At 44.6% G+C, this 20,739-nt stretch overlaps 1 protein-coding gene and 1 long non-coding RNA gene across 2 annotated transcripts; one reads left to right on the top strand and one right to left on the bottom strand.

The window, feature by feature from the left end:
- Window positions 1-891: 891 nt before the first annotated feature.
- Window positions 892-13,517, bottom strand: LOC126499524 (uncharacterized). Its single transcript, XR_007591093.1, has 5 exons — window positions 13,071-13,517; window positions 8,502-8,549; window positions 4,402-5,978; window positions 4,169-4,276; window positions 892-2,307 (listed from the first exon to the last, which is right to left on the bottom strand). It is a non-coding gene; the product is annotated as an uncharacterized lncRNA (long non-coding RNA).
- Il12b (interleukin 12B) lies at window positions 4,860-19,688 on the top strand. Its single transcript, XM_050138765.1, has 7 exons — window positions 4,860-4,890; window positions 9,019-9,106; window positions 13,898-14,173; window positions 14,326-14,443; window positions 16,131-16,345; window positions 17,552-17,700; window positions 19,554-19,688. Exons 2-7 carry the CDS (start codon window positions 9,019-9,021, stop codon window positions 19,686-19,688), a joined length of 981 nt encoding a protein of 326 aa, XP_049994722.1. The 5' UTR covers window positions 4,860-4,890.
- Window positions 19,689-20,739: the final 1,051 nt, after the last annotated feature.

Genomic DNA, 20,739 nt, shown 5'->3' with positions numbered 1-20,739 from the left:
TAACAACCTGGTGACTTTTTCCGGCAGGAAATGTTGTATACGGGAGTGCACTCTGTTACGTTTGCAGCAGAATCATGACCTGACCAAGGTCTGTGTCTAAAGTCTAAATTCCTAATTGCTACCTTTTCTACATGCCTCTTTCACCCCTTCTTTCAGATACTTTGCTCATTAAGGAGAGGGACATATGGGACTGAGGAGATTCCTCTGTGGATAAAGTGCACACGCTTGTCGCACAAGCAGAAAGAACTGGATTTGATCCCAAGATCCTATGTGCCAGCAGTCGCGGTACTGGGGTGGTGGAGACAGGAGGATCCGGAGGCTCACTGGCCAGTCTGTCTAGCCAAATTGGTCAACTCTGGGTTCAAAGAATAAGATGGTCGGCTAGGGACAAGGCTCAGTGGGTAAGGGTGCCTGCCTCTAAGATTAGCAATTTAAGTTCAATCCCTGGGAAACACACAGTAAAAGATAACCAACTCCTATATGTTGTTTATACATGTGTGCATGCCTCTCTATATATACACACACACACAATTATACACACATACACACACTAAAATTCAATTTAAGGCAGTGGTGGCGCACACCTTTAATCACAGCACTTAAAAGGCAGAGGCAGTCAGATCTCTAAGAGTTTGAGACCAGCCTGGTCTACAAGAGCTAGTTCCAGGACAGGCCCCAAAGCTACAAAGAAACTCTGTCTCGAAAAAAAAAAATCACTAAAATGAAGAACAATTAAGAAAGCAATCCAACTTCAACTCTGGCCTCCACATGTGCCTGCATTTGTATACATGTCAACACACGTGAATGTACACAAACAACATATACACACATACATTAAAAACAAATAATTTTTAAAAGAGTGATATAAGTTTATTATAGACATTTGGGGGAGAATAGGAAGCCATAAAAAAAATCACAAGAATCATTCAGTCATCCAGTCACATGTTAACACATATACTCTTGATATTTTCCCTGTGAGAGCATCTATATCTGTAAGAAGGCAGGCGGGAGTAACCATAGCCTTAGGACAGACACATCTCCTGTAAGTGAATGGACTGAGGAGGAAGCCTCATTTCTCTCTGTTCAGTCACCCTATTTCTTCATTTGATGTCAGCACCAACCATCAGGTTTACCTAGCTAACACCCCATTGCTCACCTATTGCCACCTAGTTGGCATACCCATGCTTCTGGGATCAGGACTCTATGGCCAGCTTAAGAGAGAACCCAATTCTCAGTCACTAAAAACACATTCTCCTCATAAGCCTGGGTTATAGTTGGCCAGGGGACTGGAAGAAAGGTTATTGGGGCTTCTAAGACAGCTTTGCTCTTAAGAGAGATGCACAGGTCTCTGATATTCTATCTGTCATCTGTCTATCTATACACACACACACATTACACATATACACACACACATATATTATATATAACACACACACACCACTCCCTGAACTCCATCCTGGATAGCCTGTTACCTAGAACCACAAAGCTATGTGTAGAGGGAATCTAGTTGAAAGACTAAGGCCCAAGTCTCTAGCTGATCCAGATGTGGGATCTATCTAGTCAACTATTAAGAGACTATTAGCCATGGCTTCACTATAGACTGCTGCAGGGCTGTGGATATAACTGTAGTAAAGTTCTTGACTAACATGAGGAAGGTCTGCATTCAAGAAAACTCTTGGCACTACATTTGAAACTTGGATCATGATCTAACTCAAGCCTGTCCAGCTCTCACCCAATACATGAAGGGAATTTTTAGGATCATGCCTGTAACAAGATCCGGCTTAGACAGCCAAATACATAAATATATACAAGGGGTTGGGCTGACTCTAGAGGAACACACCAAAAGCTTGACAATGTCTACTGCTAGAAATCTCTAAATCAAAAGTTTCAGCTTCTTATTCAAGGTGTGTTTTGGATTTTTGAGAACAGCGTGGATGCACGTCTTGCTCTGCATTGTCTAAACGCTAATGTTTTACAGCATACATGACTTATACTGTATTTGAAATGCATACTAGAAGCATATAGCCATCTTCTGGTAAGGGAAGATGATTTTTTTGGTCCAAATATTCTTCCAGTGATTCTCAGCTGCAAGGCAGGGGGAGGGGTTCCATGCCACGGCTTAACCTCTGTGCTATTGGCCTAACAGCTTGGCATGCTTGCTCTGTGTCGCCAGACCTCCTTCTCCCACAGGAAGAACACTGGGTACCATTGGGTCTGGATCTGCATGTGGTCCAGATCTCTTCAGAGGAAGCAGGTCGGTGGATGTTGGTTGACATCATCCTGGAACCTTGTGGCCTTGTAGAATATCTAAAAATGAATGAGGCAAGAGATGTCATGTTGCTCAATGGGACTCAGGTGTGTAGAATGCCTCAAAATGTCAGTTGTGGTACCCACATAGAACTACCTGATAGATTAGTGCCCTAGTTCAAAGGGAGAATCCCGCACCGCAGGTCTACTGAATGAGTTTCCTAGTATGAGGTCTAGCAAGCTGAATTTTGTGGTCATATGCAGATAGACATCCTGTGGGTGAGCTGAACCAGTCAAAATAACTTACAGGATGAGGTTAAGTTTATCTTACTTGTCTTGGCTGCCTGAAGGCTCTGAGTCCAATGAGTTCAACCACAAGCCAAGCAGCTTCATGAAGAAGCCTGCTTGGGAGTCCCATTGTTACTCCTCCCATCAGGACCTTGCATCTTCTGTTCCTCTAGCCATCTTTGACCTTGCCTCATGAGCCACCTAAAGCCTTCCAGGGACAGGGTGGAATAAACTAGTAAATAAGCCTAAGGAGAGATTCTTCAAGCCCAGCCTTCTTTGCTCGGTGCACCCATGAAACAAATCCCTTTAGTCTTCACAGATAATCTAAACTCAGAGGACACCTACCAACCCTGCCTCTTGGCTGCGAGGCTCAGAGAGGTTAGGTAGCCTGCCAAGATAGTGCTGGATCCAGTCCTAAGAAAGACCAGATCCCATGATCTAATGTATCTCTTCTTGGGGGAGATGGGCAGAGATAACCCCAATCAGCCTGACCAGCAATCTCAGTCGTAGAGACTATGGCAGCTCTCAGAGCTTTGCCATAACCAGTGCGTTATTTTTTTTTAACTGAGACTTTATGTCATTAATCATACATATCCAAAATTTTGTAGATGCTCTTATGAACACATGAACAAAATATTCGTCATCTTTGGGGGGCTTGTCGTAGCTCCTGTTTGTATATATTTATGGGGAGGGTGTGAGGGCTCAGCTACTGCGATGCAATCACTGTAGTCCCGTGTCAATTTTATATCACCTTAGCTGTTCAGTACCCTCTAGTACTTGGGGGGTATTTCAAACGTTATTTCAGACAGATACACATACACACACACACACACAGCCCCAAGTTTTTACATATTTAAATATTTATTGTAACAATCAAATTCAGGAAACCGCAGAAAGTCCCTTCGGTGTGAGTTGTGAAACACACACACACACACCACACGCATATACACACACACTATACAGCACAACAAATATGCAATGAAACCTACTTTGTTCACTTAAGAATCATCTTGTATACAAAATCAGTTTCACTTGAAGCTTAGGAATCGAAGTTCAGGGAGGCCACTTGCTACCTTGCCATGACTGACGTCTCCACCCTCAGCCTAGAGCGGGTTAGAACCAGAGGGATTGCAGCTGGGCTGCAGAAGGGAGGAAGTTTGCAGCTGGGAAGCTCCGCAGTTCTCACCCAAGTTTCCCGTTTTCCCCCCCATGCAGGCTGACACTTCGAAGAAAGTTAGCCCGGAAATCTGCACCACCCGAAACCTGTCCGAGTCCCGCCTCAGCCCTAGGAACTTCCCAGGCGGCGGGGACCCAGGCCTGGGGCAGGAATGGAGAAGCGGGCGGGTGCATCCCAACTGCGAGGAGGTTCACGGAAGCGCCCTCTATCGGCAGCTTTGAGAGTGGCCCACATCTGTAAGCCAACTTGAAGTGCACGTACTGGTGTTTCTGGGTTCAGATGGGGAAGGGAGTTAACACCGTGTACACCATTGCTCACCTCTTTGCAATTTTAAATTCCCCAGGAGGAGAAATTACTCAGGGTTTCTAGGACCACAGATATGTGCATGATGAAACGGTATAGTCTGGGTATGCAAAAGTGACTTTTGAGTATGGCATGGGGCATCTGTAAGCTTACCTGTGCTAGTTCAGCTCCTGTTCTCATTGTTCCATGAGTAAGGTCCTATGAGCAGAGAAGATGCCTCAAAACACAATGAATCTTAGTTGCCCATCTCCCTGGGGCTGCCTGTAGATACAGAAGGAGTGGGGTGATGCATGCAATCAAACAGGTGGTAATAACTTCTGAACCCAGATGTTAACTAAGAAAGCTGGCCCAGATACACGATGCTCTTTGCTGGTCATCTCATCTACCTTGACTCCAGAATTGTAGATTATTCTTTAGGACCCGTAGCACCTCGTTAGATTGTGGCATGAACCATGAACTCAGCTGGGGACATGACCTTCCTTTTTCCCCAGCCTGTGGAATCCTGGGGAGGTTGGCTATTGCTGCCTCTATTCACCTTGGGCATGATGTAAACAGAAATCAGCATCTGTCTTCTTCCTTTTTCCACACCCCGAAGTCATTTCCTCTTACCTGGGATTCTGATGTCTGTATTCCCTCCGTGTGATGGATGCACACCGAGACACAGGGAGGGTGGGGGAGGGGGAGGAGCTTCCTAAAATTCCCCAAAATGTTTTGACACTAGTTTTCAATGTTGCAACTGGGACTAGTCAGTTTCTAGTTTGGGTTTCCATCAGAAAGTTCTGTAGGAGTAGAGTATATAAGCTCTAGGAGCAACTGCAACAGCAGAAGGAGCAGCAGTCGAGGTACACCAGACCAGGCAGCCTGTAACTACCAAGGTGAGTACTCTCCTGCTTCCCGCCACTAATTCCCTGAGCCTAAACGCTGTTCAGGTCCAGACTCCAGGGGCTGTGCTACCCCTGAACCAGGCAGTATGGGAGCGGGGGTGTAGAAAGTCTGGAAGTGTTCCTTATGGCTTATCTACTGGTGAAAACTAGACACTTGGGGACTCAAACATTTGTTTAGAAAGTCAGCTAATGACAGATGTGATGTTGTACACCTGTAATCTCCAAATTTTGGAGGTGGGGGCAGAATGAACAAATTTGGGGGTTTAGGGCCAGTTTCAGCTACATAATGAGTTTGAAATCTGTCTCAAAAAAAAAAAAAGAATGAGTTACTAATAACGTGTGGAACCCTTTAACAGATGTGTATCTGATAGATAGGTTTGCTTTGTCTTTATTATTATTATTATTATTTTATCTTTTGAGACCAGGTTTCTCTGTAGTTTTGACGTCTGTCCTGGAACTAGTTTTTGTAGACCAGGCTGGCCTTGAACTCACAGGGATCCGTCTGCCTACGCCTCCCGAGTGCTGGGATTAAATGCATGTGCCACCACCTCCCAGCTGGTTTGCTTTGTTTTATATAGAAACATACACATGTGGACATGTTTGTTGGTACTAATGGCTGTCTCCTAACGAGTGTAGTTAAGCTCTTGCCTTACTAGTGAAACTTTTTAAAAAGCTTTTGTGCATCCCTTACAGTTACTGAACTCGTAACTGAACATCATGCTTGCTTCCCTCCCCTATGGTGGGCTATAGAGTCAGCTGTGACGGTCACACTGCATAGCTGTGTTCTGTGGTTCCCTGTGGCTTTTTAACTAATTTCACCACCTCATCAAAACTGAAAAGCCTTGGTCGTGTTCAAAACTCCTTCCTAAAGTGTCTAACATCTGTGAGAAAGGGGGTGTAAGATCGTCTTCATGGGCTCATTTCTTCTGCTTGCCCAGGTCAAGTCAGGGGTACCAGAGGGATCAGGGTGACCACCCGTTTTTACACAGCAACCACGAAGCCTCAGCTGGCTGCTCGATTCGTTCAAGCTGTGTTTCAGGATGATGTTAGGTCGTCTCCGAGGTTCATTCTGCTGAGATCTGAAATACACCAATAATCCATGGACTCCCTCTAGGTTAGACTCTTACACCCTCTAGGTATAAGACAAGACAGAAATGAATTCTGCCTCAGGCCTCAGTATGGAGGACATAGACATTAAAGATGTAACCAAATTATTGCCTTCCCAGTAAGTGCTGAGGGAGGAGAAGAGTGGGGATTTGGGGGTCCTGATTTCATTTGCAGATCAAGCAGGCACTTTCTATGGATCGTTTTATGAACTCTTGTCCTTATGGGTTCCTATTTTACAGTCTGGGAGTATAAGGTTTACAGAAGTCAGTTCAACTTGTCAGGGTCACATAACTAACAAGGGGTAGAGCAAGGTCTGCCTGGCTCTGGGACCATGGCCCTTTGCCCACGCCACTCAGGCCATCTGTAATATGTATTCTTATTTCTGAGCATTTTTATTTTTAAATACTATTTCCATTTTTGAATTTAAAAAAATAACAGGATGAAACTTGCAAAAGGTATGTCCACTCAGGTGCCCCGTGCCCAGGTTGGCAGCAATGTTAGAAGCGTTTACTGTCTGAGCCAGGGTTCCTGTGTCTGTGCAAGAATCTCAGAAGTTTAGAAAACTAACAAAATAATATTTTTTAAAAAAAACCACAAAACCAAAAAAATGAATCATCAAAACTTATTGTGTTGAAGAATTGTGGCCTGGTGTCTGTTGCTCGACTGGGAAGCCAAAGCTTGTCCACATCCTGCACCCTTTTTTGTTTGTGTGGGTTTGGTTAAGAGTTGACTCAGCAGCATCTTCACCCTCTGCTGGTACTCTGTGCTCTAAGATGCACAAGGTGATGCTGAGATTGAGCGTGTTCCTTGAACCATTGCCAGGGCTCCCGTCAACCTGAAACACGGTACATGCTTGATGTTCAGATGCATCCGAGCCCCACAGAGGAAATTTCTGGCATGTAGCCAAAGGGGAAAACCCCTGTGTTGTGAACATATGAAGAGTTCACCAGGAGATGCCAGGAATCTCTGCCCTTTTCCCTTCCCAGAGTGCTGCCATCTGGGTTTTACAGCCAGGTATAATTGCATCGCTTTCCCTGGGCATCTCTCTACAGCCTGGCAGATTTTTTTTTTTTATTTTTAAACCCTCTGTATACACAACAGCAAGAATTTTGCATGTGTTTTTGGTTCTTCGGCTAGTGCGAGATAACACACCATCTTATTTATCACTGCACACCTCACAGCCCTTTGAGACCACATAAGCCTTCACTATGCCCTTTTACAGGTGATGAGAGTAGGGCTCAGAGGAGCAAGACCAGCACCACACAGCTACTGAGTAGCAGGGCCAGAGTCCAAGCCTGTGAATGTGCCAACCAGTGCCCTTTTCAGCTAGTACTTGGCTGTATGATAACTTGGACCTGGACAAGGCCTGGATTCTAGTCCTGTCTCTGTCACTGATGATATCTGTAAGAAAAGAGAGAACACAGCAAGGTCCGCAAAAGTTAGCCATATTTCTGACAAAGTCAGATCTAGAACCAACGTGTGCTCATTTTTTAAGGCATTTGCCTAGAATAATTAAACCTTAATTCATATGGATTAGACCTGTGGTCTCTCAAATCTTATCCCTGCCAGATGGTAGCATCCTCCAAGGTAGAAGGAGTTGATTCTGAAGGGAATTAATTAGACACTAATTATCTCAAACACATTCATGAGTGTGGCATAAACTTTCCAGTCGAAAGATTTCTGCTAACTCTGGGTGTTAATCTAGACTGGGTTACAATATAAGATGGTGGCTGACTTATGTACTTCAAAATTCCATGGCGGGTCAATCAATATGTTAGGGTCTTCTGCCAAAGTACACGTGATTTGTAGGCCTTCTGGACCAATGCTTACATTGGCTAACACATTTGCCTTTTGTGTTCCATGGACCTAAAACACCAGCTTCGGGAACCTTCAAGACATGTTAAATCAGACAATCTGGGCTGAGACTCAGCAGTCTTAAGTAAGCCCAGGTTATACCTTATACTCAAGCTTAGGAAATGCTGAGTTTTGTTTTGAGGGTGAGAGCTGTGTGGGAATTTGGGGTACTTTCTGACAATGTTTTGAAAATCTAAGCCACTACAGGTTCTTGCCTGTAGTAGAACTTGAAAGTTTACCCCTGCATTACCTTTCCCATACCTGACCTGGTCCTTTAGCCTAGGGCATCCCAGTACATTCTGCACAATGGGCAGGGATACAGAGCTCAATGAGACGGGAGGCAGAGCTCACACTGTCTGAGTAAATATTCGTACCGCGGCAGTATTGGTCCCGGGAAGCAGTGTATAGGTGAAGTCTTCCCCCCTCCCCACTCTGTGCAAAGCTCCATAAATGTTATATTAACATTTCAATCAGAACCAAGTAAGTGCTGCGTGTTGGTTCAGGAAGCCGCGTTCCACCTCCAAGCTTGTGTTTCTGATCTTTAAACTGATTAGATAATGAGCCAGATGTGATGGTGCACACCTTTAATCCCAGCTCTCAGGAGGCAGAGGCAGGTGGATCTCTGCAGGTTTGAGGCCTACCTGGTCTGTGGCATGAGTTTCAGGTCAGCCAGGGCTGAGGCTACATTTCTAAAAGGAAGAAAGAGGAGAAGAGCAGTATCAGCAAGATGAGTTCAGCAGCTCAAATGTCAGCTGCACAAGCCTGATGTCCTGAGTTTGAGCCCTGAACCCACAGAAGAAGGAAAGGACCAACTCCCAAAAGTTGCCCTCTGACCTCCACACATGCGAGTACACACACGCACACATACAATAGAAATAAATACATATTTAAAAAACCAAACAGCATCAGATGTCTGGGTCCTAGGATTCTCTCAGTTCCAGGTAGCCTATGGTTTTTCATTCGGAGATGTTTTTACCCAAAGATAGACTTCCTATAATCCTACTAACTGCCAGTGAGGAAGAGGAAGGGGCAAGGCCATAATCAGAAGGCAGAGGATGTGTGGGTTTGGCTAATTGGATTATAGTTGACATTCTCTGCCCTGTTTTCCCGCCTTTTCTTCCCCTTTCCTCATCCTCTTCCTTCTGCTTCTCCACACAGATGTGTCATCAGAGGCTGACCATCTCCTGGTTCGCTGTGGTTCTGCTGGCATCTCCACTCATGGCCATATGGGAGCTGGAGAAGGGTGGTAAGCAATCCTTCCTTGCTTCCTGTGGGGCTCCAGTTTCTAAGCCTGAGCCCAGGGCAGCCGCTGGGAAAGGAGACCAAAATGGATCCCACGCATGAGGTCTCCTCAGGAAAGCCTTGCTTTGGGAAAGATGCAGGGCTACCCCCGCCCCACTTCTTCCATCTCTGGGGTCAGTCTCTGCCTGGTTTGGTTTTCGTGTTGGATGAAAAGAGTTTCCGTGGACTGTGGTGACAATGGGGACATGACCTTTGTCTGAAATACTAGAAAACAACTCTTCCAAGCAACTGAAATTCCCTGGTAGAGAATTTCAAAAGTAGCAAAATTGGTCTTCTGCCTTCAACTACTCCTCCACTCTGCGTTGTCCTCTGAGTGGGCTCTGTGATGGGTTTCCTCTGGCCACTTTAGGGTTGGCATTCATATTGACTTGGGTTCAAATCATGATTCTGCCAGGTATTGATTCTGAAACCTTGAGCTGGTTAGCCTCGTGGCCTCCGTTTTCTTAGCTAGGTTGTCAATAAGGGCACTGACCACATGGACTATTGACTATGTTAATGAATACAGAAGACAACATATGATAAAAAAAGAACATAAATATTAGCAAGCCCTATTGTTTAAAACAAAGTCTCCAAACTTGTCATTATCCCAAGGGCAATAAGATTATTTGCAGACTAATAGTGTTGGCACAGCAAGGAGTTCTCTCTGTCTTTGTACTACCTCACACTTAGCAAATGTCCATCCACTCAGTCTTCATATGGACCTAAAAGAACCTCAAATGCTTCCTGAAATCCAAGGTAATAATATCTGGAATTTATGCTTTCATAGCTACACTGTCTTAGTTAGGGTTTCTGTTGCTATGAAGAGACACCATAACCAGGGCAACTCTTACAAAGGAAAACATTTAGTTGTGGTGGTTCACCTCCAGTTCAGAGGTTCAGTCATTATCACCATGGTGGGACATGGCAGTGTGTAGCTAGAAATGGTGCTGGAGAAGTAGCTGAGAGTTCTAAATCTTGATCCACATACAACAGGAAGTGAACTGTCTGCCACAGTGAGTGTAGCTTAAGCAAAGGAGATCTCAAAGTCCATTCCCATAGTGATATGCTTCCTTCAACAGGGCCACGCCTACTCCAACAAAGTCACACCTCCTAATAGTGCCACTCCCTTTGGGGGCTATTTTCTTTCAAACCACCACATATATTATTGCAATGTCTAATATTTATTGAACATAGAACCTCATTTAATTTTACAACAGCCATATAAAGTAGGAGCTATCAGTATCCCATTTTACAGATTTTGAAAACCGAGGCTCAAGAGATTAGAACAGGACTTGATCCCAGTTAGTCTCACTTCAGAGTCTGTGTGTTTAAGCGTTAGACGATTTTACAGGGAGGGCAGAAAGCAACTGTTTCCTGTGCCCATCAGGAAGAAATGGACATACATTAAAAATGAAAAATTTCTTTCCTGATGATTATAAACAATATTTTGAGAACCCAGACAGTACAATACCAAAATTGGCACCTAAAGAAAATGAGGTCAGTGTTGGGTCCCCAGGGGAATAGTTCAAAGATGGGGACATACCATTAAGTCTAATAAACCAGAAGCAAACTTTATTCTAGGACAAAAATAAAAAATAAAAAATCACAGGGCATAAAAAGCTTATCAGCTAGCTGAGACCACAGTCCGAGGTGGGCATATAAGGCTGTGGCAAAGGCTGGTTTCTGGACCCACCTTCTTATATTAGGTCTGAACAAAGGAATTTTTACGATCTCAAGGTAAAACTCAAATACAGATTGCCTTACTTTACAATCTTCATTGACCTAGGTTTTCAGTTAAACTAGTGTTTGTAGTTAATCTATTGTCTTGCCTGGTATCTTCAGGTGGTGTTCACTGAAGCTCTGCATTCTCCCCTTTAATGCTGCTAGTTTCACATAGCAGGGATAAGGCATAACCCAGAGGTCATGTATATCCACCTCCTAAAGGTTAATTCAGCTTGTATCTGTCGTTAATCACAGATGGCGAGGGTGTTATCTTAAGCTAACTTTCAGTTTGCAGAGAGATGCTTTGGCCTTGTAAATACCTTGTTTGTAAAGCGGAGTAACCCACTGTTAATAGTTAATCCTTTGACTGCCTGCTCTCATTCTTCTAGGCTTATAACTTTATATTTCTTTATTTCTACATTCTTATTTCTGGAATCTTATTCTTGGACCCTTTGGTCAGTATTTTCAATCCAAAGGTTCGCAGGAACTAGAAAATAACAGAGCAGGTAAGGGTATCTGCTGTTAATTCTGATGGCCTGGACTTTACCACTGATCACTGAGATCTACATGATAGGAGAGGACCAATCTCTCCAAACTGCCCCCTGATCTGCAGACACGAGCTATAGCACATTTACAAACACACACGCACGTGTACACACACATACACGCAAGGAAAAATTAAATGCTATTTTAAAAATAATAATATCAAGAAGTCTGGCCTCCCTCCCCAATAGAATGTTGGACCCTTTCCTAAGTAAAGCTTCTGCCACCGTCAGATCTAAGGCCTGGAGATTTTGGAGAGCTTAGGAAGGCACTGAGGCCCTGGCTGAGTTAACTCTTTCATCACTTCACACCTGGCAAACCACAGAAGTTTTCGAAAACCAATATGAGAAACAGAGAAGGCTTGTGATGAAGTCACAGTGACAGCCTGCAGCCCAGGGGGACACCTAAGCTCTGCTTCCAACATCCCTGGGAAGTTCTTTCCCTGCCCTTGGGCCAAGGTCTTCTGAGGTTTCTGAGTCCAGGTTCCAACAGGAAAACAACCTGCAGTGCTGTTCAGTTGCCTGGGGGACAAAGAGAAACTGGAGGAAGCCAAGGGTTCCTGAGGTCTGGTGTCAACTCAAGCTAATGATTTCCAAAGAGTTTGGCCTCGAGTGATTTTTTTTTTTTTTACCTCTTATCTTTGCCTGCCGTTCAGCAGTTACAAACCCCACTGATGGGAAGTGAGAGCTGCGCATTTCACAATGCTTTATGCTTGAATGCCAATCACAAAGCCACCATGCATGGGGCACTTAAGGGAATTGTCTTAAGCTTGCATACCAATGAGTTTATTCGCCAGTTCTACAGAGAGCACTAACATCTCACTTTCATTTTTAAAATGATGGCATGAGAGCCAGGCAAGGGTTACATGCCTGTAATCCCTGAACTTGTCAAGGCAAGAAGACTGCCCTGAGTTTGAAGCCAGCCTGGGCTACAAAGTGATATTCTCTAAAGTAAGCTGATGCCACAAAGTTTAAAGTAGCTTGAGTCCCTTTCTACACCCAAGGCTTTTTTAAGTCCTTTGGCTCGTTCTGGTCCATAGCTGCTCCATTCCAAATCCCCAGCTCTTTGCCACTATGGCTCCCATATCTAATCATGCATCAAGATCATCTAGAAGACTTACCAAAGGGGCCACTGGGGCCACCCCAACATTTCTGACTCAGAAACCGAGAACACGCATCACGGATGTTTCCTGGTGATGCTGATGATGGAAGTCGGGAACCCCACCAGGCTTTGAGGACTGCTACACTAAGTTTTTTTTTTGTTTGTTTGTTTTTTTTTTTTGGTTTTTTGAGACAGGGTTTCTCTGTGGTTTTGGAGCCTGTCCTGGAACTAGCTCTTGTAGACCAGGCTGGTCTCGAACTCACAGAGATCCGCCTGCCTCTGCCTCCCAAGTGCTAGGATTAAAGGCGTGCGCCACCACCACCCGGCTAAGTTATTCTTTTGATTAATAATTCATAAGAGGGTAACCTGATAAATGAAGCTTCGATGTGACACTCTCCAGAATACCTTATGGAGCTCTTCCTGGAGCTCATTTGGAAAATTTCAGTGCATTAGAAACCCATTGCATGGCACAGGAGACAAACACTTCCCACTTGATGGGACCTTGCTTAGCCTTTTGGCATCAACGCCTTCCTTCAAAAATGAGGAAACTTTCATCTACTTACCCATATTAGTGTAAATTAGCTCTTTAAAAAAAAAGGCTGCTAATGACAGTCTCCATTGATGAGGTTCATGCAGAAGGGACGAAAACCTTGTCTTCCTGGATAATTGTTAAGAGTTTTTCAGTGCATTTGCCTGGTACTTCTGTCTGTGGGTGGTGATGATGCTGATGCTGATGGTGATGCTGATGGTGATGATGATGATGATGATGATGAAGCTAGCACAGAGTCAGGCTGTAGTTACTGTGCTGAGGCTTATGCTTTTATCCATCTATCCTCATAGCCAATCTACAAGCATAGACACTATTGTTTCTATCATCTTGCAAGGACTCTGAGGCTCCTGGTAGTTCAGCACCTTACTCAAAATCCAAGTAGAGGCCTTGGGATTTCCCAGTCTATCTTCCTCCATACCTATGCTTTAAGCCACTGTGTTACTCTGCTCAGCACACACCCAGCCATATTCCCTGTGAACTGCAACTGGCAGCTCATTCCCCACCCCGCCCCATCTCCACTCCCTGACCGCTAACAACCAATCTTGTGTTGTTTGTATCTGTCTTGTTTCAAGGTTTCCCCTGTGTGCCTACTAACCAGGGTTTAATGATTACAGGCCGCCTGCCAGATAATGACTTGGTGGCAGTTATCGCACTGTTTCCCTGTTCTGTGACCTTGAGTCTAGACAGGGCTCCATGCCCTAAGACCATCTCAGCAAGCACTTCAAAACTCTTGTGAGCAGTGATGTGTCCAGGCAGTGGGGATGCTGACATTGTGGATGAAACCTAGTCCCAGGGTTCATGCAGTTCACCCTCCAGGTCTTCACTGCTGGTCCTCTCCAGTTTATGTTGTAGAGGTGGACTGGTCCCCTGGTGCCCCTGGAGAGAGGGTGGTCCTCACCTGTGACACTCCTGAAGAAGAAGACATCATCTGGACCTTCGAAAAGAGCGGCAAAATCATGGGCTCTGGGAAAACCCTGACCATCCTAGTCAAAGAGTTTTTAGAAGCTGGCCAGTACACCTGCCACAAAGGAGGCAAGACTCTGAGCCACTCACACCTGCTGCTTCACAAGAAGGAAAATGGAATCTGGTCCACTGATATCTTAAAGGACCAGAAAGGTAATTCCATTCCCTGGGATAGTACTTTTTCTAATACATCTCTTCCGAGAGAGAGAGAGAGAGAGAGAGAGAGAGAGAGAGAGAGAGAGAGAGAGAGAGAGAGAGAAGGGCTGGGCGGCTCAATATTGATTTTTTTTTCTTTTCTGACACAGATCCCAAAAATAAGACCTTCCTGAAATGCGAGGCACCAAATTACTCCGGACGGTTCACGTGCTGGTGGCTGACACCGATCAGCTCTAACCTGAAGTTCAACGTCAAGAGCAGTAGTAGGTAAGGAATGGAGTCCCTCTGGTTTCTCAACATTTTGCTAGACCTAGATCACACAGAATCTAAGTACAAACTGTCCATGGATTATCAGTGAAGGATACGGGGACAGCAAAGTCGATTCTGTATTTTTTTTCCCCCACTTTCCCTCAGCTTTAAGCTGTAAGCCGGCCCTCTGAGGACAGTTGTTAGGTGAGTTTGAATTCACTCATGCAAATGGCCTGGCAGCCCTTCATTAAGGCTTACAGCAGCATGGGGAGAAATTAAAGAGAACTCTTAGCCACAAATAACTTGCCAAAACTCTACCGTGTGCCAAAAACAGAAACAAGTGCTCTGGGGCCTCACTCACGGAAACGCTGAAGCAGATTCTAGAAACCTCTGAGACCATCTGAAACTTTCCTAGAGCCTTTTCAACTTCTCCCTGCCTCCCTCCCTGCTCCACTATTCTGAAGTCCAGTTTGTCCAGCACGCTTGGGCTTTCCCTAAGAAACCTTTTCCCAGAGCTCTTGAGCTGGTGTGTCAGACGGCACTGCCGCTAACGTCATTTATTAGCTGACTCCCTGAGCCACGTGGAGGGCAGTGGAACAAACACCGGGGCTCCACTACTGCTTAAATAAGTAAATTAGGGACTCAGTTCCCCGTCTTCAGCATGAATTTACTATGACTTAAACATAACTAGGAAAAATAATGGTTCAGGGTGGCATCAGAGTCCTTGCTGCTCATAGGAAAATTTTCTGAGCTGGGGCCCCTGGGTAGACTCCCATACATTGTAAGATGCATACCTGTGGTAGCATGCCAGACCTCTATGTGCTTAATAGAAAAATTATTTTCTGGCTAGAGAAATCCTTGTACATGTTCATGAAGACACTGGGGCATGGATAAGAGACACTGTGATACTTTGCATAATCGGCAAAGGAATACTCAAATACAGCAGTTATGTGCATTTATTCAAAAGAATAACCCAACTTATATGTTCTTCATAGAGAACTCCCCACAATACTTTCAGAAAGGAAAAAGATGGTTACAAAATCATATTTAAAGTCAAGCTAAAATAGAAATAAAAACACATATGTACATGTATGTATGTATATGATTATCTTGAATAGTCATTTAAAAGTTCCAGAAAATTGTAAATAATATCTATATCTGGGACTCAGATTTGAGTTAAAATGGGGATAGCAGAGACACGAATATTTTCTTTATAAACATCTTTGTCATTTTGTTTTGTTTTGTTTTTGTTCTTGCTTTGTTTTATTTTTGAGACAGGGTTTCTCTGTGTAGCTTTGGAGTGTGCCCTGGAACTTTCTCTGCAGACCAGGCTGGACTCAAACTCACAGAGATCTGCCTGCCTCTGCTTCCCAAGTGCTGGGATTAAAGGCGTGTGCCACTACCACCCGGCCCATCCTTGTCATTTTAATTCTTTATAATTAGTGTTTACTGATCTTATGAATGATAGAGAGAAAATTTAAATTTTCAATGACGGGGTTTAAACAGGTTCTCTGGCATTAAAACATCTCCAGGTTCATTTAGGCAAGAGATGTATGTTTTAGACTCTTACAGCTTCCTCTGCTAGAAAAGGCTGGGTTGGCTTTTGAACCCCAGAGGATAAATCTAACCAGTTCTCAGAGACGATAGTCACCAGGTACTTGCTCTCTGATCTATAACACAGAACGGTTTCTGTCTTGCCCTTCAGCTCCTCTGATTCCCGAGCAGTAACATGTGGAGCAGCATCTCTGTCTTCAGAGAGGGTCACAGGGAACCAAAGGGATAAGAAGTACACGGTTGCATGCCAGGAGGATGTCACCTGCCCGACTGCCGAGGAGACCTTGCCCATTGAGCTGGTGATGGAGGCGCAGCACAAGGATAAATATGAAAACTACAGCACCAGCTTCTTCATCAGGGACATCAGTGAGTTTTGCATGGGAGCATGTACCTGGGAAGCAAAGATGCCGTGTGCCATATGGTCATGATCCCCTGGGGCAGAAGATTTACCTGCAGCCTTTTTTATTCTACACCTCCTGAAAAGCATGACATAGAAACTCTTGTCTGCATTTTGCAGAGGAGGAGACTGAAAGATTAAGCTGCCTTTCTCCAGATCTCTAGTCTCACAGCTCAGACCCTGATTTCCCTCATGCAGCAGGCATTTGGGGACTTGTCTAGTCTGCTCCCCCAGGTAGATGAGTGATGGATCTGAGAGTCACTGGGTCATCCACCCTGAAGCCGGAACTTCCCTACCTTCTGCAGTTTGCACAGTTCATTTTTCTCTAGCAATCACATATATGTGTGAAGTTATAAAATCCTTCGGACATCTACATCTAAACTGACAGTCAGAGAGTTTGTCTTTTCTCATTTCCTTTACCACATATTCATGGAATGGTCATCTGGATAAAATGTGATGGAATCAGAGACCTTGATGCAGAATTTTCAGAAAGTCTATAGTTGGTGGGGTTGGGTGTTGACACAGGGATGGTCAGGGAGGTACCCTCTGAGAAGATGACTTTGGCAGAGGCCTAAAGCCTCTGTTCATTGCATTATTATTACAGTATTATTATTATTATTAATTATAATAACAATACTACGAAGGGCATTTGTGAAGTACCTACCAGGAACAGTATAGTCATTGTGTGGAATAGAGCGAGGCTTCCTAAACGGGAGCATACTTCAGAAATGTCTCTCCATCAAGAAGAAAGTGCCACCTGAAGATCATGATACTCACTGTATTGTCAGACAGAATCCAGGGGTGGCACCTAGTAGATTATAAGTCTTGGGTCAGCTACATGCTTAGTGCAAAGTGGGGGATCAAGCCCAGAGAGGGTGTCCCTGACTGCAGAGCTCAGATACTAGTCTTTATTAAGCGGAATGACATCAGGGCCTGCCAGTCTGTGCAGTGAAGAAAAGGCTCAAAAACATAGGAATGCTGTCCATAACAGTGACTTCCTCACGTGGAAGAAGCATCCTCCACCGCCGTACCTCACAGGTGCTGCCCGGGTGCTCAGAGAAGAGAATGAGCTATAGGGACTCTAAGGTGGAAGGATCAGCCATCCAAAATCAGAAGCCTAAACCCAGGCTCCAAAGTCTGGCAAGATAATAAAGGAGGTTTGTCCTTTTCTGCAGTCAAACCGGACCCGCCCAAGAACCTGCAGTTGAAGCCGCTGAGCAACTCTGAGGTGGAGGTGTCCTGGGAGTATCCTGACTCCTGGAGCACTCCCCACTCCTATTTCTCCCTCAAGTTCCAAGTCCAGCGCTATCACAGGGGAGAAAGGGTAAGGTGGGGGCAGGGACACAGGCATGGTGGGTGTATCCAGGTCAGATTTATGCAGCCCATGTGGGGACAATGTGAAGATCCTAACAACCAGGCAGGCACTTGCTGCAGGGCTAGACCAGTGCTGAGGAATCTATTTCTCTGTGTATCACACACAACCCACACAAAGGCCCAGAGGCGCCTCTTCACTGAGGACAGTGAAGTTCAGAGAGGCTATGACTTTTCCAAGTTCACCCAGCTAGAGTAGTGATAGAACCAGGACCCAGCGTCACTCTGCTGGAGGCAAAGGTTGTGACCCAAACCACCCTACTTCCTCCAGGACAGTCAACTGCCAATCCTTAATTAGAATTGTCAATGATAAAGAGAAGGCCTGGCAGTGGTGGCGCACACCTTTAATCTCAGCACTCGAGAGGCAGAGGCAGGCGGATCTTTGTGAGTTCGAGGCCAGCCTGGTCTACAAGAGCTAGTTCCAGGACAGGCTCCAAAGCTACAAAGAAACCCTGTCTTGAAAAACCAAAATAAATAAATAAATAAATAAATAAATAAATAAATAAATAAAGAGAGCTGGATTCCAGGAGCCTAAAATGATTGTTTCAACCAAGTGAATGTAATAAATGCTAGAACATTGGTGCTGTGCTTCACACAATATGGATAATCCCTACTTGTGTAATATATGGAGCAATCGTTTCACCTAGCAAGGTGCCCGCACTTATACAGACTAGCATGGTCACTTTCCAGTCCTCTGGCCCTTAACACAGTGATCTCTCGTAAGTTTTTGGAGACAGTTTTATAGAGCCTTTAAAGTCACAAACCAAAGGCTTTTTCCTACATAGCATTTAGAGTGTGGTGACAATTCAGCTCAGAGATTCAATCACTCTCTCAAAGTGGGAGCAGAAAATGAGGCTATCTTGAAACAGATAGATTGTAACTGTTATGTAGGTGGCTTAATAACCAGGCTAGCTTAATACGAAACAGCAAATTTTAATGAGGGGATAGCTTACAACACCAGGGATCCAGCGGTGAGCAGGAGACACAAAAAAAGAGAGCAAACGGGCTCACGCTCGCCAGATTTATATGTAAACACTAGCCTGAAGCGAACACGCCCCCTAAGGGGGCTGGGCTATCCCTACGCTGTTAGCTAAATTTTGCTAAGTTTCAGCCCTGTGTATATGTATTTAACGCTCATATCTTAAATAGGTAATGTTGGGTGTTTTCTACTTGGTTAAAAGCTTTCTGAGCACTTTTACATAAATATTTACCTGCTTCAATTCTTAGAGGCAGGCATTATCATGGGCCCAATTCATAAATAAGGAGAGGTACAGAGAGCCAAAGACATGTTCCTGAAGCCCCAAAGCTGTTTAGTAGCACTGCCAGGATTTGAAGTCACCAATGTAAGCCGACAGGCACGTGAGGGATGGGGGATGTCGTATTTCTGGATAGCCAGAATACAACTAAGGAAGGCTCGTCTCAGTCCCCCCCCCCCCATGAGCCTCATACTGGAGTCTTTGCCTGTGAACAGAGAGACAGAAGGTGAAGCTTTCTAAACAGAAAAGTGAGGCCCCAGGAGATGGGCGAGTCAGTGAAGTGTTTCCTACTGAAGCATGAAGACCTGGATTCTAACTCCCAGAAATTATGTAAAAGCTGGATGGAATGCCTATAACCCTGGCATGGCACAAGTGTGCACACGTGCGCACATACGCATTTACACATGTATTTACAGCTTCTGCCAGCAGGTGGTGCAAGGATAGTGTCCTTAAGACGACACTGTTTGTTTAAGGAGGTTATGTTCTGCGGGAGCATGCCAGCCTGCCTTATATTGCCTAAAGCCCTTACACACTTTCCTCTCCTTTGTAGATAAATGTCCCCATAACTGTAGACGAGACCTCTACCAAAGTCACATGCCACAAAGGTATAGAGGTCCTCGTGCGAGCTCAGGATCGCTACTATAATTCATCGTGGAGCGAATGGACATCTGTGAGCTGCAGTTAGGTGAGCAGCTCCAAAAATCCCAGACACACCTATACATTCATCTCTCCCAGTGGAGGACAACAGTGGGGGCTTGGCTTGTGAGAGAGGAGGGGGATAGAGTTCCTGGCACAGGGATATCAGGATAGCATTTGTTCATTCCCAGATATTAATTTGATGTGCTTGTTAGTTCAGGCACTGTCTTGGGCCCAGGGATATTACAATCGAGAAAACAGGCAAGGGTCCTATCTTTGTGGGGGGGGGGGGGGGGGAGGAGGCAGGAATTAGAGTCAGGAGGACCCAGAAATAGATAAAGTTGGATCATCGTCCTAGGGGCTCTGACGACCACTGACGAGCTTTTAATAGCCTGATGCGATGCCCTTTTAAGGAAAATATCTCGAGAGCCCTTGGCAAGCATGAGATTAACTGAATTCTGAGCTTGTAAGGAAGGGCTGGTCCTTCTCGCATGGGAATCCCCAAACCCAATGGCTAGGGAGAAGGTGTGCTGAGCAATGGGAGGGTACGCTTCTGACTAACACAGACTTACCCACATTTCCTTACAGGGTCTAATCCCAGGATGCAACTTTGGAAGAAGAAAAGCGCAAGATGTTAGGAAAAAAGTTTAAACTTATGATGGAAGAGACCCCACCAAAAGCTATTTTCTTCTTAGTTGGCTTTTTCCAGTGTTTTAGCTTCATAATGACACCTTTGCTGTATTTCTACATTTAAATGTCAAATGCCCACTGAGACAACGAGCTAATTTATTAACATAACGAGCCTTATGTTATTTAAATATTTAAGTAATTTATGTATTTATTAATTTATTTCTGTATTTAACATTTGTATACCAAGATGTATTGAATATTTCATGTTCTCATTGCCTGATCCACAGGGACCAGGCCCTAAAAATTATGCAAAGTGTGAATTTATTATTTTGTTCAACACCTTTTCAACCAGTGCACAGGTACCCTAGCTTTTGAGACAACCAATAAGAGCATAATATTCTGACACAAGCAATGTTACGTATTTGTGACCAGTAAAGAAAGACACGGGGGACATTAGGAGACTATGAAGA

Source organism: Alexandromys fortis, unplaced genomic scaffold, assembly GCF_014885135.2.
Source record: "Alexandromys fortis isolate MF-2015 unplaced genomic scaffold, M_Fortis_MF-2015_v1.1 scaffold_11, whole genome shotgun sequence".
Lineage (NCBI taxonomy): Eukaryota > Metazoa > Chordata > Mammalia > Rodentia > Cricetidae > Alexandromys > Alexandromys fortis.
Note: the sequence above shows the minus strand (reverse complement) of the source record. Positions and strands in the feature narration are given on the sequence as shown.